The sequence below is a fragment of the Oryza sativa genome, chromosome 7 (assembly GCF_034140825.1).
Source record: "Oryza sativa Japonica Group chromosome 7, ASM3414082v1".
Lineage (NCBI taxonomy): Eukaryota > Viridiplantae > Streptophyta > Magnoliopsida > Poales > Poaceae > Oryza > Oryza sativa.
In genome coordinates, this window is record NC_089041.1 from 15,839,255 (window position 1) to 15,866,088 (window position 26,834).

The 26,834-nt window shown below is 41.5% G+C and overlaps 1 protein-coding gene across 1 annotated transcript; it reads left to right on the plus strand.

Moving 5' to 3' along the window:
* The first annotated feature begins 3,909 nt into the window (after nucleotides 1-3,909).
* Nucleotides 3,910-21,866, plus strand: LOC136357419 (uncharacterized). Its single transcript, XM_066312675.1, has 10 exons — nucleotides 3,910-3,982; nucleotides 10,479-11,359; nucleotides 11,612-11,773; nucleotides 12,482-12,694; nucleotides 13,196-13,603; nucleotides 14,184-14,343; nucleotides 14,581-14,813; nucleotides 15,057-15,365; nucleotides 20,665-20,919; nucleotides 21,855-21,866. Exons 1-10 carry the CDS (start codon nucleotides 3,910-3,912, stop codon nucleotides 21,864-21,866), a joined length of 2,706 nt encoding a protein of 901 aa, XP_066168772.1.
* Nucleotides 21,867-26,834: the final 4,968 nt, after the last annotated feature.

Consider the following 26,834-nt stretch of genomic DNA (forward strand, 5'->3'; position numbering starts at 1 on the left):
AACAAAAATGAAGTCAATGGAAAATGAGGTACGTAAAAGGGTTAAAACTTTCAGTTTCAAGTTTTCAGCTTGATTAATGCAGCTTGATGATTAATTTACAGTACTTGTACACTTGAACTCTATTGGCTATTAATTGACAGAACCAAAGAGGCTAACATGCATAATAGTCATAATGAATGGCACAGTTGACTTACAACAAAATCGATGCATATGCATGTAATTCAAATAAGTTTTGTATACAAGTAACCCAAATATATGTCGAGCAACTCTGAATTTTGCAGCCTACGTATAAGTCCAGTTTCAAAATCCGCAAATGAAATTAATTGACATGTGTGATTAATCAGTAGTACTCCCTCTGTCTTAAAAAAACAAGGCGTCCTTGTTTTCCACAAAGTCAATATTTAAAAGTTTTGACTAATAGTTAAACTAACAATATGAATGTTTAGTGTTATGCATGCGACATCATTAGATTCGTATTTGAATGTGTTCAGATGGTGTAAATGTTATAGTTTTTAATAGTATCTTATGGAAGAAATTAATGGTATTATTGAAGATCGTGTACAATTATAATATGCCTTGTATTTTAGAATAGAGGGAGTAATTGTTAATCCCTTTGTATGGACTATCAAACGAAATGAGTGAAGGTGGCAATTAATTAATAGGCAAATATTCAGATACACACAAACACACCTTGTATAACAAGGAGTAGAAATATTCATAGCGCAGCACTGCAGCATTACAATCCTAGGTACAGCAGTTGATACTATTGTAATGCCTGTGCGGCATTCCATTTAATATTACAAAGATGACAACACAATTCAAAGTACAGAAAGATGACATGTTCATAAGCATATTGAAAAATAAAACTTCTATGCCAAACTTGTATAGAATTGTGCTAAAATTGATAAAGAACAGATATAAGACAACCAACATGTTGCTCAAATTAATTCTAATCATTATTGGCTCTCAGATGTTGGGCTGCTGAAAATACAGATTTTCAGCCTCCTCAACTCAGGCGTTGGACTGCCAGAGAACTGGTCTCCTACCTCCACAACACCAGGGTCAATTATCACTGATTAACTATATTCCTCAATGTGTGATACAGTAAACAGAAAACAGAGGTAACAGTACACACGTAAATTGCCTACTGTAGGGTGTCAGAAGTGCATAAAGGTCTATTTAATCAAGCAGTACGGTTGAGCAGAATGTATTCAGCTAAACAGACTAAGAATCAATGATACAGGATAGTAATACTATGTGTAAATACTAGCAATACTCTACATTACATACAGTATCAAAAGCAAATCTGAAGCACAAAACTAAAGCAATTTATTTATAGCTGTTACCAGATCAGATAATTAACTAGTATCACAAGAAGAGCAAATTTGTCGCTTGGCACAGGATTAAGGCCACATATGCAACTAGAATTGTCCTTTAATCTCTATAGACCCATATCGTCATTGAGCACACAAGAAAGTAAGATTTCCAATAGAATACTCACTGATGAACAGGCACTCAAAGCCGTTTAGTGTTGCCGCTGTCCCAGAAATCCAATTGCCGCCGCTTGTGCCGCAGTCTCACCGGCAAGGAAGACGGAGAATGTAGCTGCTCACGCCGTCTCCTCCTTCCTCCCAGAGACCAACACCTTCTTTAAGAGCAGGTTGTAGTGCTTGCACCCGTGGGATGGACACAGACACCAAGATGCACCAGCACCATACAAGGTGATTCCACCGACGACTCCGGCAAACAAGTCGCCGGCGATCTGCAGAACCAAGGACTAGCGGAGAAAGAGGAGAAGTGGTTGACTCGGGTTTTCGTGCTGATCGAGAGGTGGCTCAACTGAAGAAGAAATAGGGAGAGAGAGCTCAGCCTCGCCGGGGAATCCGCGCATGATGCAGCAACCATCGGCCAGGGCCGTTGGTTGCGCCGCCGCCGCCTCCCTTATATGCCACTCTAAATTAACCGGCTCCCTTATATGCCACTTCAAATTGGCTTATCCCTTTTATGCCACCGATTCAAATTTCTCCTCCCTTTTATGCCATCGCCGTCAGTCCACCGTCAGTTGACCGTTAATTTTATTGAAAAAAGATACATTTGCCCTTGAGAATTAGTATACAACCAATAATTTTAGTACTAATATAGCTACTGGATACAACATATAAAAATTGATTTTTTTTCTACATCACATACAATTTTAGCCATTACCATCACAAATAAATTTTCAATGTAAGTATGAAACATGTAGTTTTCCAACAATATTTTTAATATAAAGAGCATTTTTCACTGGTTCTGACAAAATTTTGTTCACTCAAAAAGGATTTAAAATAAATTAGTTATGATTTTCTGAAGTTTACATATTTTTTAGTTGAGAGGGCATATTGGTCATTTACGAAAATAACTAACCTTTGACTAACAATCAACTAACACTATAGTGATGAGAGTGGTATGAAAGGGTGGAAAAACTTGAACTAGTGGCATATAAGGAAGAACCCAATTTTAAGTGGCATATAATAGAACTGGTCAAATTCTAATGGCATATAAGGGATTCTCTCTAAGCAGAAGGACTAGTAATAGCTGCTTAATTAGTACTACTGATTAGCCCAGGCCCAGCCATCTTTCAATTGCGGGGCTGAGCCAGGTTATCTGCTTGCTGCACCATACTGGCCACAGCAGCAGCTGGATGTCATGCAGGATGTCCGCCCGGTTGTACCCTAAGTCATCACGCCGCGGAGAGTCTGCTTCCTGGCTGTCCCAGCCAGTGGCGGAGACAGCGTGGGGGGCTTAAGCCCCCACTACCCCTAATAAATTATTAAAGCCCCCATAATACCCCCTACAATTTTAATCCTGAGGGGAGCTAAGATAGATTTTGTTTGAGATTGTTAGAAGGCCCAAAAGGCTGAAAAGGCCAAAAAAAAAATCCCCACAACCCCACGCAACCCTAATCTCCTACCTCCAGCGTAGAGAGAGGCGTCGCTCTTGGCCTCCTTCTGTTCGTGTTCGCGTGTGGCGGCGGCAGACGAGCACGAGTCGCGTGACGGGGCGACGGCTTCCAGTCCAAGCGGAGTTGCGGCGCCGGCGGGGGAACCTGGGAGTCAGGGGCGCGGGCGCGCGGCATCAAGCAGGGCGCAGGCGAGCGGCAGCAAGCAGGGGGCAGGCGGGCCGGCGGGGGGACGCGGCGGCGGCGTCTATGCAAGGAGCAAAGGGCGGCACCGTGGTAGCAGCAAGCACCCAGAACAACAGATCGAGGATTTGAGGAATTGAGGTATATAAAATTTCTGATTTGTCATTTAAAATCAATTTCAATTGTCAAGTCTAGTTGTTATTAATAGTTCAAGTCTTCAAGAAATCATAGAGATATTGAATTGAAAATTTTATTTGTGATTCCTAGTTTGCTACTTTGTTATATTGCTAGATTGTGAAGATGTCAAAAAGAACACGGCTCATATATTATTTTAGTTCAAGTAACACGAATACCAGCGATCCTCCACTCAACAATGAGATTGCAAGTCAGTCAAAGAGACCTAGGGCAGAGTTTAGTCACATAGATATCATTCGTGATCTAGGGAAACGGAAACAAATTGAGAATTATCCATCTGAAACCAGATATTTGCACATTTCCTCGTAAGTGGCAAAGTAGTGAATGGAGATCCTTTCAAAAAGCTTTGTTATGTATAATGTTTATTTTTCGTTAATTCTATATATTTATACTTTGGATTAGACATATAGCTAATTTACATGACACATGTCTTGACTTTTATTGGTCACTTTTGGTTTAGCCCCCACTATATTTTTATGTTTTTATCATGGCTCCGCTACTGGTCCCAGCGGCTGTTGTACTGAACGCTGAGGAGGATAGCTCATGACATAGTCTTCCACTTAACCACCAGAGGGGCCGCGCCACCTAGGTCGATGCCGTTCACCGGCCAGTTGTCGCTGGTGATGAGCATGATTGGCATGAAACGTGAGGTCGGTCTCACAGAAGGTTACCGCCATGACCGCAACGGCGCGGGCGAGGCAGCCGGCGTCCTCGGATGGCGACGGGCCATCTCCTCCAGCGCACGAAGCGTGGAGTCCCTGCTGACTACCAAGTTCCCCAGCGCCCTGCATGTACCCGCCGACCAAGCTGAACTGAAGTAGTCGTCGTCCAGCCTCATTAGCACCGTTGCTCCAGGTATGATGCCGAAGCAAGCACGCCTAGCTTGTTGGAGAAAACGTACCAGCTAGCGCCCCGTCCTGTCCGTGAATCCTGCGATGTACTCCCTCCGTCTAAAAAAAAAGACAAACCCTAGTTTCCGTGTCCAACGTTTGACTATCCGTCTTATTTGAAAAAAATATAAAAAAAATTAAAACGATAAGTCACACATAAAGTATTAATCATGTTTTATCATCTAACAACAATGAAAATACTAATTATAAAAAAATTTATATAAGACGGACAGTTAAACGTTGGCCCAGAAACTTAGGGTTTGACTTTTTTTAGACGGAGAGAGTAGAGGTTGTTGACGCGGATCGCAATCATGATCTTGTCATCTTCCTAGCTCGTTGATGCCTCTCGATCAGCTCGAGCATCAGCCACCCTGCCGGCTTGCGCGCGGTTGTACGTACGTCTGCTGAGGAAGAAGACCCACGTGCCTGCCGTCAACCCTGTTAATTGCTGCAGTACGGAATGATCGATCTTCGCGCGCATCCTCGACATCAGGTCGCCCAAGTCGCCGTGCGCGACGTCGAACGAAATCACGTCATGTGGAAAGGTGGCAGGTCCTGCAGATACACAGCACGCACGTACTCCCTTCGTCCCAAAAAATGACAAACCATGAATTTCCGTGTCTAACTTTGATTGTCCGTCTTATATGAAATTTTTTTATAATTCGTATTTTCATTATTGTTAGATGATAAAACATGATTAATATTTTATGCGTGACTTGTCTTTTTAATTTTTTTCATAATTTTTTTAAATAAGACGGACGGTCAAACGTTGGGCACGGAAACCAGGGTTTGTCTTTTTTAGAACGGAGGAAGTACTCCTTATAATTAGTTCAAAATTACACTACTAATAACTATTCCCTCCATCCCATAATATAAGGGATCTTGAGTTTTTACTTTCAATGTTTGACCGCTCATCTTATTCAAAAAAAATTAAAATTATTATTTATTTTATTTGTGACTTACTTTATTATCTACAGTATTTTAAGCACATCTTTTCGTTTTTTATATTTGCAAAAAAAATTTGAATAAGACGAGTGGTCAAACGTTACAAGTAAAAACTCAAAATCCTTTATATTGTGAGACGGAGGGAGTAGCTAGTACCATTGATTGTTGCAACATGATCGACTTACTGTGCTGGATTGAGAGGAGGATCAGTGTCGTACGCCACACACTGATCGTCCATGCAGTATGCAGGCCACCAGATAGAACACTCGCCACGCGGGAGGACTTCATGGTTGATCTCGCTCAGCTGGTAGCTTGAAGAAGACGGCCGGGGATGGCCCTGTTTACATAGCGCCCGCCCGGGCAATATAATCTCTCTCTTGTACTCCAATGGTAGTTTACTCTGCACTAGTCACTCTTTGTTACAAATTAACCACTCTATATCCCCAGCACCAAGCTGCTAGCTAGTACGTTTACGGCAGCTCTCTCGGTTGAAGCTCTCATACTAAAATTGATTCACTACGTACTGGCTTTACTGCTACAAGAGCAACACCACTATTAGTTCATGCTACTTATTCGGCTTACCGCGTTTGCTTGTTTTGCCTATCAGAGCCATACGGGCAACAATACTGAAATTAATTCACTACTGGCTCTACTGCTACAAGAGCAACATCATTATCCGTTCAGTTCAGGATACTTATACGGCTTAGCGCGTTTGCTTGTTTTGCCTATCAGAGCCATACAGGCAGCTCTCTCGGTTGAAGCAATACTCAAATTGATGCACTGCTACTATAAGAACAATACAAGTGCAACCAGTTACAGCCATCTCTACACGCTTCCCATTGACACATTTCAGTATTTTCCATCACTGCCTTTGTAAACTTCAGGGAACACCCCCTCGTCTAAATGCTTTAGATTTATGTGGTTTAGACTGAGAAATGAACTACCTAGAAGAAATGGAAATCAATTGATCAAAACCATAATATGGTCACCGTATATGGTGATCAAAATTCTGTGACTAATAGTCTTTGATCCCTCACTGACACAGCACCTTATTGAGTTAACCAATGAATTATCAATACAGATAGCATCCACATCTACATCTTTAACGAATAGGAAGAGCAAATGATTCACAGGCTCTCCTCTACTGCTACATCAAGAAACATCCCTCATTAGCAGTGGTAAGGAAGAAACATCACTCATTTACTTTATACTGAGTATTTACTTTTTTCGAAAATACGCTTGGAATGCGTATCATTGTATTAAGATTGAGAGTAACAAAGAATTACAAGACTATAATCCAACAAAAAGGATTATAATCAGGAAAAAAGAAAAAACACATCACGCCACGTGCTAGCTCCACCAACACACCCTAAGGAAGTGACCTAGTACCAAAACGGCCGCCTAAAGCAAACCAATCTTCGCTGGGACTAGAACAGACCAAGAACACCTCTAAAGCGACGCCTTCAAGAAGGAAGCGACGCTAAAAACGTTGTGGTCGCCCGTCCAAGGACTGGACAAGGTTTTCACCCAGAGGATTGAGGGGGGAGAGAGGTACCTCGACAGCGCCCTCAAGAGGTTTGCGGCGTCCAAAGACGTCGCCGCTGCCGGCCAAAAGAACTGGCTGAGCTTTCGCCTAGACCTGCCTGCATCCCAACTGCCGCGACCTCTTAACGACCACCAGCCTTACACTACAAAAAATATGTTAATCTATGACGGATTTCCTGTGACATATTCAGAAAACGTCATTAACTATGCACAATCTATGACAGTTATCTATTTTTCGTCATGGATCTAGAGTATGGATATCAGGCCCATAATATGGTGACGTTTCACTAAATTCATCACAATCTAGCCCACTAACTAGTGGCGTTCTATAAAATTCGTCACGATCAACATGGACTAATCTTTTCATATCTGGTTAGCATGGACCCATCTAGACCTACCACTCGATATGGGTAATCCATACCCATACCCATACCCATGTTATTTGGGGAGGGTATGAGTAGGAAAAAAATTATCCATTTCAGAAATTATCCATTTCAGTTTTAGGTATAAGAGGGTACCGTTTTACCCATACTCATTTTATTTTTTTATAGCATTAACTCGGACTCTAAATTTTTAAACTCGCGTTTACACTTTAAATTTTTGTCAAATTCAATTAAAATTTATAGGGTTGATTTATCTTGTAGAGAAGCAACTTTGTACAGTTTTTGGGCAAATTTTAAATGTGGGACCCACTGCTTTGCTCATACTCATTTTATACTTTGTATAGTGTTAAACTCGGACTCTAAAATTTTTAAACTTGCGTTCACACTATAAAATTTTGTCAAATTCAATTAAATTTTATACGGTTGATTTATCTTATAGAAAAGCAAATTTATACAACTTTTGAGCAAATTTTGAATGTGGGACCCACATATACATTTCACATTTTTACCCTTACCCGTTGGATAATACCTGTTTTACCCATTAATAACAATTATAGAATACCAATACCAACAAATTGTAACTTCTTTTCTATGAGCTCATCGGTTAAGCGTGCTTGACCTAGAGTAATTTTGGGATGGGTGACCAACTGGAAAGTCTTGATATCCTAGAGAGCTGCCATGTGTTAGCGGGCCCGGCCCGGGGGGTTGGGTCGAGACACTAAGTGGGCTGTTTTTTATATTGGCCCATTAATAAACACTGGGTTTGGGTTGGGCTACACGGCCTAGAACTCTTCTATTACCGTTAAGAAACGTCACGGATCGTGTTCAATCTATGACAATTTTGTAAATCCGTCACGGGAGTTAATCCGTGACGCTCAATACATGACGGAATCTAAAAGCGTCATAAACATTGGTTTATGATGGTTTTTTAGTGATCTATGATAGAATTTGTCCGTCATAGATTACAAGGATTTTTGTAGTGTTACAAGCACGAGACAACCAGAGAACCGATGCCCCTTCATCGGCCGACCACTGCAAGATGTCTGGTCGCCGGCGCGACCAAGACCACAACCCTCGACTGCGACACATGGGTAGAAGGACCATCCAATGTTGCACATCGCCCCAATCGCGGCCACAACCTCCCACCACATGCCACATCGACACACGCCAAAACCCAGCAGCTTTCTTCCCCAACTGTCGCCCCACTGGTTCACATGGGCTTGATGCGGACATCACTACCTCGAATACACACAACAATCCTCTAACAGTCATTCAAGGACCGATAACAAGAGCTCGTGCGCGACAATTAAATTTAGAGGTGAGCTCATTCCTATGTTCTTCTTTGTATGAATTCGATAATAGATTGCTACCTAATGATTATATTGTGATTAGGAACAATGGAGGGGACAAGGAGACACTTGGAGAAGGACTTAGAGCCATGGAGGATCATCGAGGACGTCCAAGTCAAGGTGGAGGCCCAAACCAAGTCGACGTCGGGTGCAATTCGGAGTCCAGGATCAGTCTGCACTAAAACGGGCGCCCAGGTCGCATACGTGCTCGGATTGAGGCGTTTTTTATATGGATAGAAAGCTAAGAAGATAACCTTTCCAATGGTTTAGGTCCCATGTCCAAATTCTTTCCGAGTCAATGGGAATTGACTGAACAATTTGACGTCCAGAATTTGTCCCGGTGCTGCGTCACCATATTTGGGCCTTTGGCCCGTGTATTGTGTTGAAACCCATTAGGGTTGCGTCGAGAGGATTTTGCACGACCCTAAACTATATATATCAGTACCCGCTGCCATCTTTAGGTTTTTGGGTTTTGCTTAGATTAATCTGTCGAGAACAGTTTCGCCGCTAGATCGGTTTGTAAGACCCCAACTCGTGAGCTTAATCATTCATCTGCAATTTTGATTGTTTTCTATCTCGTTCTTGTTTGTGTTCTTCGATTGGCAAACAGGGATTAGCCTTCTCGGTGAGGTCATCCGCGTTTCGACACGGGTGATAACCAGAGGAGACGTGGTGCTGCGATTGCGGGGCTCAAGAGCATGCGTGTTCAAGAAGTCGGATCAATTTGTGTCGCGACTCCGCCCAAATCGTTGTGTATCAGAACCTTTCGGAAGATCGGGAACCCTAGTGCACATCAAGTGGTATCAGAGCTCTAGGTTCACCGTCAGGTTCGCTTAGTTCCTTTACCCTAGATTAGTTTTTGTTTTTTCGCATTTATCCTAGAGTCTATAGAAAAGCCAAAAAAAAATTTAGTCGTTAGTTACCTTAACCTATACCGTTTTTAGCCTTTGCATGATTCTTTTTCAGAGTCCGTAGTGTTGAGTTTGAGTCCTAATTAAAGTTCCTGTTGCTGGTCTAGTGCGTGTTTTAGTCTAGTCATGTGTTTTTCCTTTGTAACCCTAGCCGCCACCTTTCACCGTGTGTTAGGGTTCATCCTTTGAGAGCCGTTTCTACCTTCATAAACACCCACCCAGATCACCACGCATCACCAGAACACCCTACAACTCCGCTGCCACCATATCCCAATTCCACCGCATAATAGACTAGGTTATATCCCCTCTGGAAAACCTAGCCGGAAGCCGAAACTTCAAACAGCCATAACTTTTGCATACGGACTCGGAATCAGGCAAAATTTAACTTTTTGGATAAGAGAAAAATTTTTACATCCGTTTCTCCCCCCCCCCCTCTGGTGGGTTTGGCGAATCCAATATTCCGAAATTTGTCTTGCAAAATTGTCTGTTCGAGCTCACATGTTCCTGCACCTTGTTTATAGTGGTTTCAGAAAATTCCATAGGCCACATATCAACTCCGATTGAGCTGTAACTTGGAGGTGTGCCTATTTTCGTGTCCTAGAAAAATAAAAAAATATCAAAAAAATAAAAGAAAGAAAAAGAAAAGTTGATTTCCACTAGTGCATTGAGCTCACGACGCGCTCCGTTGAGCTTATCTGCCAGTTCGGTTTTGTTGTTTTCGCTGAAACTCGCCGAAGCTTGCCTACCAGTCCTTCTTTGTTGTTTACTAGTGTCATTTTCCTTGAGCCTTTTTTTTGTTACCACTACTGTCTAGGACACGAGTAGACCAGCAACTAAGGGCAAGTGACTTGGGATTGTTATTCAGCATTACTATCTGTCATTGGATTGTGTACCACTCATATACATATATCTGGCCTTTCTAGCTCCACATATTACTTCTTGACAGCACAGGTTCTTGATCCCTGCAATCGCTGACTACGTCTTCCAGGTATCCTTTGCATTGCTGGTAAGAACCTTATAAGAGCTTGGTTAAGTACTCCATATTGCTGAGAATCATTGAGAGGCACCACTACACCTGCGTAGTAGATTATTAGGGATAACCTTTACTGTTTGTTGATGTTTTGGTGTTTCCATGGCAGGGAACGATGCTGAGAAGAGTCCCCAGGATTTTGCTGACTGTGTCAGTCAAGAGCAACTACGAACTCTCCAAGAAAATACTCAAAAGGACATCACGGAGGCCGTTGCAAAGTCTGTCCAAGATACTTTCACTAAAATCGGCTTCCTGAACCACATGGAGAGGTTGGACAAGCGGATATCCACGCTAACTGATCGGGTTGCTGCGTTGGAGACACCTTCCAATGAGGAAGTGAGCGGTGACGACGATGCTCATCCTGAAGACACGGTGTATGATTCTAGTGGCTATATTGACATGCCAGTTACAAGGCAAGCACGGCTACGACGTCGTCTATGCACAAACCGCACAAGTATGGGTGGTACTCGCCACCAACAAGGTAATAATAATCGTGTGCCCGAGGATCCTTATGCTAAGGTAAAGTTTAAAATACCATCTTTTTCGGGATATTATGATGCTGAGAAATACCTTGATTGGGAGATGACAGTAGAACAAGCCAGTAGTGAGTTCAAAGATTTTGCTATCATGTGGTGGGCTGGGTTATCTGATAAGGGAGCTTTATCTACTATTTGGGAAGAACTTAAGGTAGCTATGCGCGATAGGTTTGTTCCTCCATCTTATCATAGAGATTTACGCAAGAAACTGATGCGTTTAGAACAAGGGGATAAATCTGTACAAGATTACTATGGTGAGCTACAAAAGGGTGTGAGACGTTGTGGCATAGTGGAGGGGGTCGAGGATGCCATTTGTCGTTTTTATTCTGGTTTGAGGGAGGAAATTCAGAACATTGTTGATTATAAGGAATTTAACTCTGTCAACCAGTTGTTTCAGTTTGCTATGCTTGCAGAGAAGGAATTGCAGGGGCGTGAGCAGCAGGGCAAGAACAAGGCGAGTACATACACTCCTCACACGATGCCATCTGCGGGATTGCCCAAGGCCGTCTCTTTTCGGGCGCCTTCCTAGCCAGCGAGCAAGTGACCAGCTGCATCCGGAGCTTCTGCGGCACCACCAAAACCATCTCCACCACGACCAGCAGAGTTAGGTAAAAGTTCTTCGCAGGTACCCGCCAAGAGTGCCTCATCTGTCGCTTCGATAGGACGCATTCAGTGCCACCGTTGCCAAGGGTTTGGGCATGTGCAGAAAGATTGCCCTAGTCAACGGGCATATGTTGTTACAGAAGATGGCTACATTACCACCTCCGACGTGGAAGAAGAAGAGGAGGAAGAAGAAGTTGAGGATGAGGATGGCGAAGTCTTTGGTCGTGATGACACAATGGCCTACAGGACCATCATTGTGCAGCGGGTGCTCAGCACGCAGATATAGTAGTCTGAGAGGTTGCAACGCCATAATTTGTTTCAGATTTTCTTTGTCATCAACAACCGTCGTGCACGTGTGATCATTGATGGAGGTAGCTGCAACAACTTGGTGAGTTCTGATTTGGTCAAGAAGCTTGGCTTGACCACACGTACACATCCACATCCTTACCATATTTAGTGGTTAAACGATTCCGGAAGAGCAAAGGTAACTCAGGTTTGCAGGGTTTTGTTTTCCATTGGCTCATATGTAGATTCTGTTGATTGTGATGTGGTTTCTATGCAAGCTTGATCACTTTTGTTGGGTCGTTCTTGGGAACATGATAATGATGCTACACACCATGGTAGGAGTAATAAATACACTTTTGTGCATAATGGAAAGAAAATTACTTTGCTACCTTTGACCCCTGCTGAAATTGTAGAAGCTGATAAAGAACAAGCTGCTAGTTTGAAACTTGATGAATCTAAGAATCAGCTAGTTGCTAAATCTGTTTTTCCACCTAAAAAAGATAAGCTTTCACCTAGTTATAAAGTTGAGGGGATTAAGTTGATGGGTAGTGTTATGCTTGCAACCAAATGTGACATTGCTGAAATTTCAGATGATGATATTTGCTATTCCTTGATATGCAAACAAGCTTTGGTTTCTCTAGATGATATTGCTGGTTCGATACCTCCTGTTGTTACTAACCTTTTGCAGGAGTATGAGGATGTCTTTCCAGCTGAGATACCTCTGGGCTTGCCACCTATGAGAGGGATAGAGCATCAAATTGATTTGATTCCAGGAGCATTATTGCCAAACCGTGCTGTTTATCGAACCAACCTAGAGGAGACTAAGGAAATTCAGCGGCAAGTTCAAGATCTTTTGGACCACGGGTATATACGTCAAAGCCTTAGTCCTTGTGCAGTTCCTGTAATTTTGGTTCCTAAGAAAGATGGTTCTTGGCAAATGTGTGTTGATTGTAGAGCCATTAATAATATTACTATCCGATATCGTCATCCTGTTCCTAGGTTAGACGGCATGCTTGATGAGTTGTGTGGTTCTATAATTTTCACAAAGATTGACTTGCATAGTGGCTACCACCAAATTAGAATGAAACTTGGAGATGAATGAAAAACAGCTTTCAAAACTAAATTTGGTTTGTATGAGTGGTTAGTAATGCCTTTTGGTTTGACTAATGCACCTAGTACTTTCATGTGCTTAATGAATGAGGTTTTAAGACCTTTTATTGGACGATTTGTGGTAGTTTACTTTGATGACATATTGATTTACAACAAGTCTTTGGATGAACACATGGATCATTTACGTGCTATTTTTAATGCTCTACGCGATGCACGTTTGTTTGCTAACCTTGAAAAGTGCATATTTTGCACGGAACGAGTTTCTTTTCTTGGATATGTTGTTACTCCACAGGGAATTGAGGTGGATGAGACAAAAATTGAAGCCATAAAAAGTTGGCCAGTTCCCCAAACCATCACAGAGGTGAGGAGTTTTCTTGGTCTTGCAGGATTCTATCGCCGTTTCATCAAAGATTTCAGTACCTTTGCTACACCATTGAATGAGTTGACGAAGAAAGGGGTGGTCTTCCATTGGGGAAAGACACAGGAGAAGTCGTTTGACACTTTGAAGGACAAGCTTACACACGCACCATTGCTACAACTTCCAAACTTTGGTAAGACTTTTGAGTTGGAATGTGATGCTAGTGGAGTTGGCATTGGAGGTGTGTTGATGCAAGATGGTAAGCCGGTTGCATATTTTAGCGAGAAGTTGCATGGTTCTGTTTTGAATCATTCCACGTATGATAAGGAATTGTATGCTCTTGTACGTTCTTTAGAGACGTGGCGTCATTATTTGTGACCTAAAGAATGTGTTATTCACTCCAATCATGAGTCGCTTAAATATCTTCGCTCTCAAAATAATTTGTATCGTAGACATGCTAAATGGGTTGAATTTAGGGTAAATTGAAACCATGCGATTATAATTTTGCATAGTTTGAGATATGCCATCGGTATCTCAATGACATGTAAGACCCACATGAGTCAATGACATGTGGGTCAGGATGGCATATCTCAAATTTTGCAAAATTATAATGGCATGGTTCCAATTTTCCCTTGAATTTATTGAATCTTTTTCTTATGTTATCAAACACAAGAAAGGGAAAGATAATGTGATTGCAGATGCTTTGTCTAGGCGCTATACTTTCTTGTCTCAACTTGATTGTCGGATTTTTGGACTTGAATCAATTAAAGAACAATATGCGCTTGATCCTGATTTTAGTGAAGTGATGTTAAATTGCAAAGAGGGACGTACTTGGAACAAATTTGTGATGAATGGTGGATTTGTTTATAGAGCTAACCGTCTATGCATTCCAGTTGGTTCCGTTCGTCTTTTGTTGATACAGGAAGCACATGGAGGAGGGTTGATGGGACATTTTGAAGCTAAGAAGACGGAAGATGTTTTGGCCTTGCATTTCTTTTGGCCAAGAATGAGAAAAGATGTTGAGAGGTTCGTGGCACGTTGCACCACTTGTCAGAAAGCTAAGTCTCGTTTGAATCCACATGGTTTGTATATGCCTCTTCCTGTACCTTCTATTCCTTGGGCAGATATTTCTATGTACTTTGTTTTGGGATTGCCTAGAACTAAGAGGGGGAGGGATAGCATTTTTGTTGTGGTGGATCGTTTTTCTAAGATGGCACATTTCATATCATGTCATAAAAGTGATGATGCTGTTCATATTGCTGATCTGTTTTTCCATGAGATTGTTCGCTTGCATGGTATGCCTTCTACTATTGTTTCAGATCGTGATGCAAAATTCTTAAGTCATTTTTGGCACATGCTATGGAATAAGTTGGGTACAAAGCTATTGTTTTCTACAACATGTCACCCACAAACATATGGACAAACGGAGGTAGTCAACCGCACTTTGGGTACCATGCTGAGGGCTATTTTGAAGAAAAATTTGAAGATGTGGGAAGAATGTTTGCCTCATGTGGAGTTTGCATACAATTGGGCAACACATTCTACTACCAAGGTAAGTCCTTTTCAGGTAGTGTATGGTTTCAACCCTCGTGCTCCTATTGATATTTTGCCTTTACCTACTAGTGAGAGGGTTCATAATGATGCTATGGCACGCGCTGAATTTATTTTGAAAATGCATGAGTCAACCAAGCTCAACATTGAAAAGATGACTGAAAAGTATAGAATTGCTCGTAGTAAAGGTAGGCAAGAGGTTAAGCTTGAACCGGGTGATTTAGTTTGGTTGCACTTGCAAAAGGATAGATTTCCGGAATTGAGAAAGTCTAAGTTGATGCCTCGTGCTGATGGTCCTTTTAAAATTATTGAGAAGATTAATGATAATGTATATAAACTTGAGTTGCCTCCCGAGTTTGGGGTTAGTACCACATTTAACATTTCAGATTTGAAGCCATACTTGGGAGAAGAGGATGAGCTTGAGTCGAGGACAACTTCAATTCAAGAGGGGGAGGATAATGCGGACATCACTACCTCGGATATACACAACAATCCTCCAACGATCATTCAAGGACCGATAACAAGAGCTCGTGCACGACAATTAAATTTAGAGGTGAGCTCGTTCCTATGTTCTTCTTTGTATGAATTCGAGAATAGATTGCTACCTAATGATTATATTATGATTAGGAACAATGGAGGGGACAAGGAGACACTTGGAGAAGGACTTAGAGCCATGGAGGATCATCGAGGACGTCCAAGTCAAGGTGGAGGCCCAAACCAAGTCGACGTCAGGTGCAATTCGGAGTCCAGAACCAGTCTGCACTAAAACGGGCGCCTAGGTCGCATACATGCTCGAATTGGGGCGTTCATTATATGGATGGAAAGCTAAGAAGATAACTTTTCCAATGGTTTAGGTCCCATGTCCAAATTCTTTCCGAGTCAATGGGAATTGACCGAACAAGTTGACGTCCAGAATCTGTCCCGCTGCTGCGTCACCGTATTTGGGCCTTTGGCCCGTGTATCGTGTTGAAACCTATTAGGGTTGTATCGAGAGGATTTTGCATGTCCCTAAACTCTATATATCAGTACCCGCCGCCATCTTTAGGTTTTTGGGTTTTGCTTAGATTAATCTATCGAGAACAGTTTCGCCGCTAGATCGGTTTGTAAGACCCCAACTCGTGAGCTTAATCATTCATCTGCAATTTTGGTTGTTTTCTATCTTGTTCTTGTTTGTGTTCTTCGATTAGCAAACAGGGATTAGCCTTCTCGGCGAGGTCATCCGCGTTTCGACACGGGTGATAACCAGAGGAGACGTGGTGCTGCGATTGCGGGACTCAAGAGCGTGCGCGTTCAAGAAGCCGGATCGATTTATGTCGCGACTCCGCCCAAATCGCTGTGTATCAGAACCTTTCGGAAGATCGGGAACCCTAGTGCACATCAGGGCTCCCCACGACCAAAACGGCCAAAAGGGGAGGAGCACGACAGAGAGGAGGAAGGTACAGCCGGTGAAGAAATTGACCCATCACCGCTGTCCGCGATGCCGAGCAGCAGGATTCAGGCGCGGGGCCCCAAATTCGACGGCGGCTCCACAGGATGCACCTGCATCGCCACCACCATCGCCGGGTCCTAGGTCCCAGCCGCCCATCACCGTCGTTGCCGTCAGAGACGTCGGGAAAAGCACCTAGGGGTGAATCTGGGCTGGAAAAAGGAAGGCTGGAAAAAGAAGGGGGGAGAGGAGGAGAGGGGGTTTTCTAGGGGCGACGGGAGCTCGCTTGATGAACAAGGGATAGCCCAGCCGTCCGGAGAGAGCGGCGCGCGCGCCACCAGCCGCCGGCGCCAGCAAGGATGGCCAACCGACTCCGCGGGCACTCCTTTCGGGCCACCCCCACGCGCCACCAGCCACCGGTGCCCCCGAGGACGTCGGCCGACTCCGTGCGTGTGCCCTCGGGCCGCCCTCACCGCCCACTCGAGGGAAAGCGAACCACAAGCCGTTGGCACCGCTGACAGCGGCTGGCCAGCTCCTACGCGCGCAGGCCACCACCCCATCGTCGTCCCGACCCACTGCCGCCAGATCCGCCGGAGGGAGGCACGGATCTGGCCGGGGCCGACCTCTCCCTGCCAGATCCTGGCGAGGACGGCGCAGATCTGGCCAGAGGCACCTCCCCAGGCCCCGACAGCACCTAGATCGCCGGCGGGATGTGGGGAGGGAGAGAAGAGAGAGTCCCACCGCCACCGTTGTTGCGGCCGGCCGGCTTCGCTCGAGCAGCGGTGAGGCAGGGGAGGAGAGAGGAGAGTGAGGCGGCGGAGGTGCGTCGCCGCCCGAGTCACCCTCGGGGGAGGCGACGCGGGCGTTTTCTGCAGTATGATAGGTAGAGTAGCCGCCCCCTACTCTAAAGGACCCTGAGTATTTACTTCATACTGAAATGTCATGCTTCTACTCGATGCAATTTATATTGGTTCAAACAAAATAAATTTACTAAAATATGCCTACCTTTTGTTAAGGAGAAGGTACATTGAGTCATGACCCAGTTGACAAGCTTCAAGCTGATCTCAAGATGACAAGCTACAAGAAATTAGTGTTGATGTCAATATTTGGTCTCTAGGAGAGAAGTTAGGCTGATCCATCTGATTCTTCTTTTGTATGATTCAATATAGTTTCCCAAATGATATGTTGGTTTGACAATGCAAAACAAAAAACAATTTTGTAAGATTGTTTTGTATATGCAACAAAGCTGCCATTCCTATTTATGAATGAAATCAATTGTTGATAATCATTTCGATGTGATTTCAAGAAAAGTATATATCTCTGGTCGATTCCAATTGTGCATATAAAAAATAATATTATGATTTATTGATAGTAGCAATACATAATAGTACTATGCAACCAGAATTGAATCCTGCTATCTGTTGCAACTTTGCAATGCTTATTTTTAGTGTCACTAACACATGATCATATATTTCTACCATTGCAACACCAGCATAGAACGCATACTAAAAGCGTTGGTGTAGACCCTTGCAACACTTATTTGGATTTCTAGCAATACATAGATGTGTTGTTAAATGAGGTTCCTGTTGTAGTGGGCACAGTTGGTCAATGGTGTGGGATTACACCTAAACCACCCATATTCTAATCCTCGTTAAGGCGAATTTGGGTGCCGGTTTTCTTGTTAATGCAAAGTCAATATAAATTCCCCAGGTTGATCCCATTTTTTTAGACTACAAATTCTGCAACATCGATATTCTAGTGTCTATGACATATATATATATATATATATATATATATATATATATATATATATATATATATATATATATATATATATATATATATATATATATATATATAAATGAACAATAAAACTCAAAATTATGCATCCGTTCCAATATACTAATCTAGCGAATGCAATAAAAGTTGGGAAACTACCAGCTAGTTACACATGAAGTGATGTCCCTTGCTGTTGCCTGAAGCATCAACTAATTTTATTTATTTATTGGCCGGGATGGCCGAAAGATTGGCCAACCTATTTGATTAAGATTTGGGGGAAAGTGTTACAAATAAACTGGACAATGTACTGTCGAAGGACCTACGTAACAGAAACAACTGATAGATAGGGCTACAAGCTCTACACTCAGATTACATAAAAACTCTCTTGATGTTGTTTATGATCAACTCGCTTGGTTTGAAAACCAGATTGAAAACTCTGGCATTCTGCTTGAGACAAATTTTCCACTAGAGCATCAACTGATTTTGTTTAAGGAAACTATCAACTATTAAATTCGTGTAAAATCAAAGGTGTTTTTGATTATTATTCTGTGATGAACAATTGGGCATTGGAGATTATTGGTTTTGTTATTTGGAATTTATTTACGAAGTGGTTTTTGGAGATGATTGGATTTACAGGTGAATCTACAGGATATTGTTGTGATTTTATGTGGACCGGTCAGACCGGGTTGGTGCTACCGGTCAGACTGGCGTGTATTGCGCGGTCAGACGGGCTGGCCCGCGGTCTGACCGGCCAACGCTGTGTCGGTTTCGGTTTCGGGTTGTTTATTTGGATATCCATGATTATTTCATGATTATGGCTTCTAGATGGATACTATATGTATGTAATACTGTTGTTTGCTACTAATGAGTCAAGTTGGAGATAGCTTGGTCTCGGAATATGGTTTCTTTGTTTGTTCCATGTGTAGGTGACTCGATGTCTCGGGAGAGTATTTGCGGTGATGAATCGGGAGTCGACTTGGGGATAAGACGACGTCCCTGGTGGTCAGAGATCATGCGGGATACTAAGGCTAGAGTTGATGCACGTGGTTGATGGAGATTCCATATGGCATACGATGGAGTTATTGTGTGCGTATGGGATGCAGAGTCGAATTTGGAAGGAGTCCAAATTTAGTACGATTGGTCATGTAAAGTTTCTTTCTTGTACTAGAGGGTTTACTAAGGTGTTTAGGACTCCTAGTATGAGTTTGGTTCGTGGCTTTAGCCTGCCTACCTCGGGTATAAATAGAGGGGGAGCGTGAGGCTTCCCGGTATCGCTTTTGAGAGCAATTGAGTTGAGTTTTGAGTTAGGGTTCGAGTTTAGTCAAAATTTTTGTAAGGAGTGCTGTTGGTGCACTTTGTAAACACAGAGAGAAGTAATAACGTCGTCATCCACTTTAAGAGTTCTTCGATTTGTGTTTCACCGAGTTTCGGCGGTCTAACCGTCGATATACTGACGGTCAGACCGGCGGGAAGCGGCGGTCAGACCGGCGGTGGCTAGGCGACAGGCGCGGCAGGGGATCTCGGCGGTCAGACCGGAGATTCAACACCGGTCACACCGGCGGCATCCACTCGGTCAGATCGGCAGATCAATCTCGGTCAGACCGATCTCCGTCAATTTCGAGGGTAACTTTTATTTCCGCTAAAAGTTTTTGGGTATACCAGCCATTCAACCTCCCTCTGGTTGGCTTAGTTTTTGCTATTCGATTCTACAAGTGGTATCAGAGCCTTGTTTTCTTCTTTGGATTTTTATCAATCTAGAGTTTTTGCCATGGCTACTCCTGCTAGGTTTTCAACTAAGCCTCATCTTTTCGATGGAACGAATTTTTCTCATTGGTGTAGTAGGATGCAGTCTTACATTATGGCTGAAGATTATGATATTTGGAGAAAAGTTTCTCATCTTTATGTGATTCCTGAAGCTATTAATACTGCTGTTGAAAAAACTGCTTTTGAACAAAATTGCAAAGCTCGCAACATTCTTTTGAGTGGTATTTCTCATTCAGATTATGATCGTGTTGCACATCTTCAAACTGCTCATGAGATTTGGGTTGCTTTAAGTAATTTTCATCAAGGAACAAATAATATTAAAGAGCTTCATCGAGATCTTTTCAAAAATGAGTACATTAAATTTGAGATGAAACCTGGAGAAGCTTTGGATGACTATCTTTCTAGGTTTAACAAAATTTTGAGTGATCTTAGATCTGTTGATTCTTCTTATGATGCTAATTATCCACAATCTGAGATTTCTCGTCACTTTTTGAATGGTCTTGATATGTCTATTTGGGAGATGAAAGTTACATCTATTCAGGAGTCTGTCAATATGTCTACTTTGACTTTGGATTCACTTCACACCAAATTGAAAACACATAAGATGAATGTTCTTTCTCGAAAAGCTAATTCTAAGTCTAGTGCTTTGGTTTCTTCTTCTTCTTCTTTGTATGTAGATGCTTCTTCATCTAAGCCTTCTTTTATTGCTGTTTTTAATGCCACATCCGATGATCAACTCGAACAGATCGAGGAGGAGGATTTGGCTTTGGTTGCTAACCGTATTGCTCGAGCTATGAATAATGCCAGGAACAGGAAAAGAGGTGGTCCAAATCGTTGCTTTGAATGTGGTTCAATTGATCATCTTCATTCGTATTGTCCTAAGCTTGGGAGAGGCAAAAGAGAAGACAAAGAGGGTGAGAAGACCAGCAACAACAAGCCCAACAACAACAAGCCGAAGGGTTCATCCCAAGAGAGGAAGATGGAGAATCTCAGGAAGGCCTTTCAACAAGTTTGCGCCGCCTTCGAGCCACTAAGTGATGTAGATGGTGAAAATGGAGACGATGATAAGGGGAAGAACATCTCCGATGTTTGCTTCATGGCGCGTGGTGAATCTGACACGGAGTTTGAAGATAATGAGGTAGGTGCGTTTGAGGAAGCTATTAATATTTTGAGTGAAAAAAATAAGAAGTGTGAGAAGATGTATAGAAACCAGGAATTTATCATTGAATCTTTTAAATCTCAAATTACTAGATTAAAATCTCTTATTCCTAATGATGATGATTGCTCAAATTGTGAGGTTTTAATGAATGAGATTTCAAAAATTAGAGATGTTAAAGCTGCACATGATTTCAAAAATAGATCTTCTCTTACTTGTAGTTTTTCTTTGCATACACGCACTTTGGATGAATTGTTTTTAACTAAAAAGTTGTTGCAAAAATATCAAATTGCTTTTCATGCTAGTTTGATGTTTAATATGATTTCTGCTAAAAAGTTAAAACAACCTCATGATGTTTTGGATTGCTCAACATGTAATTTGAATAAGATGAAAATAAAAGATGCTTTAGGTCGTGTTGAGTATATGTAAGATGTTGTGAAAAATAATGAAGTGTTTTCTTGCCCCAAATGTCGTAAAAGTAAAGATGTCATGGTAGATTGTGAAAATTGTGCTAATTTGAAAAAAGAGGTTTCCTACTTGAAAAATTCTTTGCAAAGATTTTCTGATGGTAAAAAGAACCTCAACAAGATCAATCAAAGGTTAGCACACATAACTGTGGTTTAGGTTTTAATCCTTATGCTCATAATTCTAGACATCCTCCTGTTGTGTTAGGTGTTGGTGCTAGAAGTGGTGAAATTTTGGTTAAACCTGATACCAATAAAACTGTGTTTAAATCTGCTGGTATCATGTCTACCTTGAATGCATCTTCTTCAAAATCCAATGTTGTGCATGCAAAACCTCCTATTACTGCTTATGTTGCTAAATCTTCTAGTTCTAACAATGTGTCTAAACAACGTGAAAAATATACTTGTTCTTTTTGTGGCAAAGATGGACATATTGTTGATTTTTTGTTTCAGATTAGTTCATAAACAGAAAAAGGAGAGAGAGATTGCTTTTGCAAAATCAAAGTGGCAAAAATCTGGTGTTCCCTCGAGAAAACCGGTCAGACCGCAGTGGGTCCCGCGGTCAGACCGGCGACAGGTCAGACCGGCTACTGTGCCTCGGTCAGACCGGACACTAGTCAGACCTGCGGTGAAGCCTCGGTCAGACCAGCCCCCGGTCAGACCGGCTGCACACCCTCGGTCAGACCGGCCTCTGAGAGATTTTTCTAAAAATTCTCAAATTGATTTTGCACGTGGATATATGCCTATTGGATCTTCTGGTCGTGTGTCTCAGTACTGGATTCCTAAATTTTTATTATTATCTAACCCCAGTACTGAGGCTTCGACTTCTGCTTGTGTGTAGGCTTTGGTGGCAAGGAAGGAGAACGTGTGGATCGTGGATTCCGGTTGTTCGCGGCACATGACCGGTGATAAAAATTGGTTCTCCTCTCTCAAAAAGGCATCCAAGACTGAATCAATTATTTTTGGTGATGCTTCTACAAGTGCCGTTCTCGCTACAGGTTTGGTAAAGGTAAATGAAAAATTTGAATTGAAGAATGTAGCTTTGGTTGAGGATTTAAAGTACAATTTGCTTTCGGTTTCACAAATTGTTGATGAAGAGTTTAAGGTTCACTTTAAGAAAACTGGAAGTAAAGTTTTTGATTCTCGTGGTGATTCTGTGATGAATATTTCTCGCTATGGAAGAGTGTTTAAAGCTGATTTTGAAAATCCTGTTTCACCTGTGATAACATGTTTGGTTGCTAAGTTTGATAAAGATGTGATGTTTTGGCATCGTAGACTTGGACATGTTGGTTTTGATCATTTCACTAGGTTAAGTCGTTTGGATCTTGTTCGTGGTTTGCCTAAACTTAAGAAAGATCTTGATTTGGTTTGTACACCGTGTCGTCATGCTAAGATGGTTTCTACTTCACATGCTCCTATTGTTTCTGTGATGACGGATGCACCGGGACAGCTATTACATATGGACACTGTTGGTCTAGCTAGAGTGCAATCTGTTGGAGGAAAGTGGTATGTTTTGGTTATTGTTGACGATTTTTCTATATATTCTTGGGTTTTCTTTATGGCAACTAAGGACGAAGCTTTTCAACACTTTTGTGGTTTGTTTCTTCGATTGAATCTTGAATTTCCTGGTTCTCTGAAAAGAATTCGAAGTGATAATGGTGGTGAGTTTAAAAACGCTTCTTTTGAACAATTTTGCAATGAAAGAGGTCTTGAACATGAATTTTCTTCTCCTCGTGTTCCTCAACAAAATGGTGTTGTTGAAAGGAAAAACCGTGTTTTGGTTGAGATGGCTAGAACGATGTTGGATGAATATAAAACTCCTAGAAAATTTTGGGCTGAGGCTATTAACACTGCATGTTATATTTCAAATTGAGTTTTCTTGCGATCTAAACTTGGAAAAACTTCTTATGAACATCGATTTGGTCATCAACCCAAAGTTTCACATTTGCGTGTTTTTGGTTGCAAATGCTTTGTCTTGAAATCTGGAAATTTGGACAAGTTTGAGGCACGTTCTACCGATGGATTGTTTCTTGGTTACCCCACACATACTCGTGGCTATCGTGTACTTATTTTGGAGACTAACAAAATTCTTGAGACTTGCGAAGTTTCTTTTGATGAGGCTAGTCCAGGTACTAGACCTGAAATTTCAGGTACACTGTCACAGGTTCAGGGGGAGAATGGTTGTATTTTTGAAGACGAGAGCGACTACGACGACGACGACGAGGTCGACTCGGCCGATCAGACCGGGCGCCAGGCCGGTCAGACCGCCGGCACACCTCCGGTTAGACTGGCACAGGAGGTGTGGTCAGACCGGCCAGGGTCGTCGGCCGAGGGTTCTGTTGATGCAGATCGAGATGGTCCTCCGGAGATTACTACTTCGACCAGTACTGATACAGAACGTAGATCAACTTCAGAAATCACTGCTCCTTTGCACATTTAACGACGACATCCGCCGGAACAAATCATTGGTAATATAGGTGAGCGGACTACAAGGTCTAAGGTAACGACTCATGATGTTTGTGTAAATTCTGATTTTGTTGCTTCTTTTGAGCCCAAAGATGTGTCACATGCATTAACTGATGAATTGTGGATTAACGCCATGCATGAAGAACTTGAAAATTTTGAGAGAAACAAAGTTTGGACTTTAGTTGAACCACCTTCTGGATATAATATTATTGGAACCAAGTGGGTTTTCAAAAATAAACAAAATGAGGATGGTTTGATTGTGAGAAATAAAGCTAAACTTGTTGCTCAAGGTTTTACTCAGGTGGAGGATTTGGATTTTGATGAAACTTTTGCTCCTGTTGCTAGAATTGAGGCAATTAGACTTTTGTTGGCTTTTGCTGCTTCAAAAGGTTTTAAATTATATCAAATGGATGTTAAAAGTGCTTTTCTAAATGGTTTTATACAGGACAAAGTTTATGTCAAACAACCACTAGGTTTTGAAAATCCTGATTTTCCCAACCATGTTTTTAAATTGTCTAAAGCTTTGTATGGTTTGAAACAAGTTCCTAGGGCATGTTATGATAGGCTTAAGAACTTTTTGCTTGTGAAAGGTTTTACAATGGGAAAGGTTTACAAAACGCCTTTTGTTCTTAAGCATGATGATAATCAACTGTTCGTTCATATTTATGTAGATGATATCATCTTTGGTTGTTCAACTCACGCTTTGGTTGTAGATTTTGCTGAGACTATGCGTAGGGAATTTGAGATGAGCATGATGGGTGAGTTATCGTACCTTTTGGGATTGCAAATTAAGCAAACACCTCAAGGTACTTTTGTGCATCAACGAAGTATACGAAGGATCTTTTGAGACGGTTCAAGATGGAGAATTGCAAGCCAATTTCAACACCGATTGGTTCTACAGCTGTGTTGGATCCTGATGAAGATGGTGAAGCTGTTGATCAAAAGGAATATAGAAGTATGATTGGATCTTTGTTGTATCTAACTGCTTCTAGGCCAGACATACAATTTGCTGTGTGTTTGTGTGTGTGCTTTCAAGCTTCTCCTCGTGCTTCACATCGTCAAGCGGTCAAGCGAATAATGAGGTATTTGAATCATACACTTGAGTTTGGAATTTGGTATTCTACTTCATCTTCTATATGCTTAAGTGGATATTCCAATGCTGATTTTGGTGGTTGTAGAATTAATAGGAAAAGTACTAGTGGAACATGTCATTTTCTTGGTACATCATTGATTGCATGGTCTTCTAGGAAACAGTCTAGTGTTGCTCAATCAACTGCTGAATCTGAATATGTTGCTGCAGCTAGTTGTTGTTCACAGATTCTTTGGCTTTTATCTACTTTGAAAGATTATGGTCTTACTTTTGAGAAAGTACCTCTCTTTTGCGACAATACAAGTGTTATTAACATTGCTAAGAATCTTGTTCAACACTCACGCACAAAGCACATTGATATTTGTTTTCACTTTCTGAGGGATCATGTTGAAAAGGGAGATGTTGAATTGCAGTTTTTGGACACAAAGATTCAAATTGCTGATATTTTCACTAAACCTTTGGATTCTAATCGCTTTGCTTTTCTTCATGGTGAATTGGGCATAATTCATCCTTTTGGCATGGTTTGAGGGGGAGTTTGTACCTCATGGTTTTATCAAGCAAAAATATAACAATGAGAAAAATTGATAAAAGAAAGCTTTGTTTATGCATATGGTATTTCTTGTGCATGCTAGCAATACTTTGAAGGTTTATTTGTCTCTAGCATAGCTTGTATGTATTCTAGTCTTTTCATGAGATTTAGACTTTGCTTTTAAGGGAGATGATGCATGACACTTAAATTCTATACTTGAATTAAGTAAATATGCAATGTTGATACTAGCATATGGTTTGATTTATAAATGCTCTATATATATGCTTTATTGACTTGTTATTCCTCAAATAGCTTTACTTGCTCATTATGAAAAGAGAATAAAAAGAATGAAAAAAATGAATATCAAATCCTTGGAAACAGTCTGACGACAAGGACATATTCGATGTGAGCAAAATAATGGGTGCCGAATCTCTGGAAACAGTCTTGACGACAGGGACGTACCCGGAATAAAAAAGAGAAAAATATGAGCAAAAAGGCTCAAGAAAAGAAAAGGTTAAAAAATTCTCTTGGTTATTTTATGCTAAAGGTTATTTGAGAAAGAGTGATAAATGCAATAGATATATGTGTCTAGTGTTTATTCTTCAACCTATGTGCTTGTTAAGATATTGCATTATAAATCGTATGAAATCATGAATTTTAATTGTTGATTCAAGCTTAATTGTAAAATATTTGGTTCATGGTTATACTTTAATGCATGCTTGTTGTGTTATAGATGGGTTCATCTTCTTTTTATTGTAACACATGACTTGATATGCTATATGTATGCTAAGCTCTTATATATTAATGAACATAATTCCTATGCTTGATGAAATCATTGTCAAAAGGGGGAGAAGTAATCTAAAATTTTTTTAGATTTTTGGAGAAGCAAGGTGAAATTTTGGAGAGTTGTTGAGAAGAGTATATTTTTGGTTCAATTGGCAATTTCTTTCTTTTAAAAAGGGGGAGAAGTTTTCTTTTGGATTTTTGAGCACGATGTGTACTTTTGTACAAAGTGTGCTTTTTACCACTTTTGTTTTTATTTTTCCAAACACCAAAACATTTTTAAAGGGTTTGCCAATGTGTTCATCAAGGGGGAGATTGTAAAATCAAAGGTGTTTTTGATTATTATTCTATGATGAACAATTGGGCATTGGAGATTATTGCTTTTGTTATTTGGAATTTATTTACAAAGTGGTTTTGGAGATTATTGGATTTACAGGTGAATCTACAGGATACTGTTGTGATTTTATGTGGACCGGTCAGACCGGGCTGGTGCTGCCGATCAGACCGGCGTGTATTGCGCGGTCAGACTGGCGCAGCCCGCGGTCTGACTGGCCGATGCTGTGTC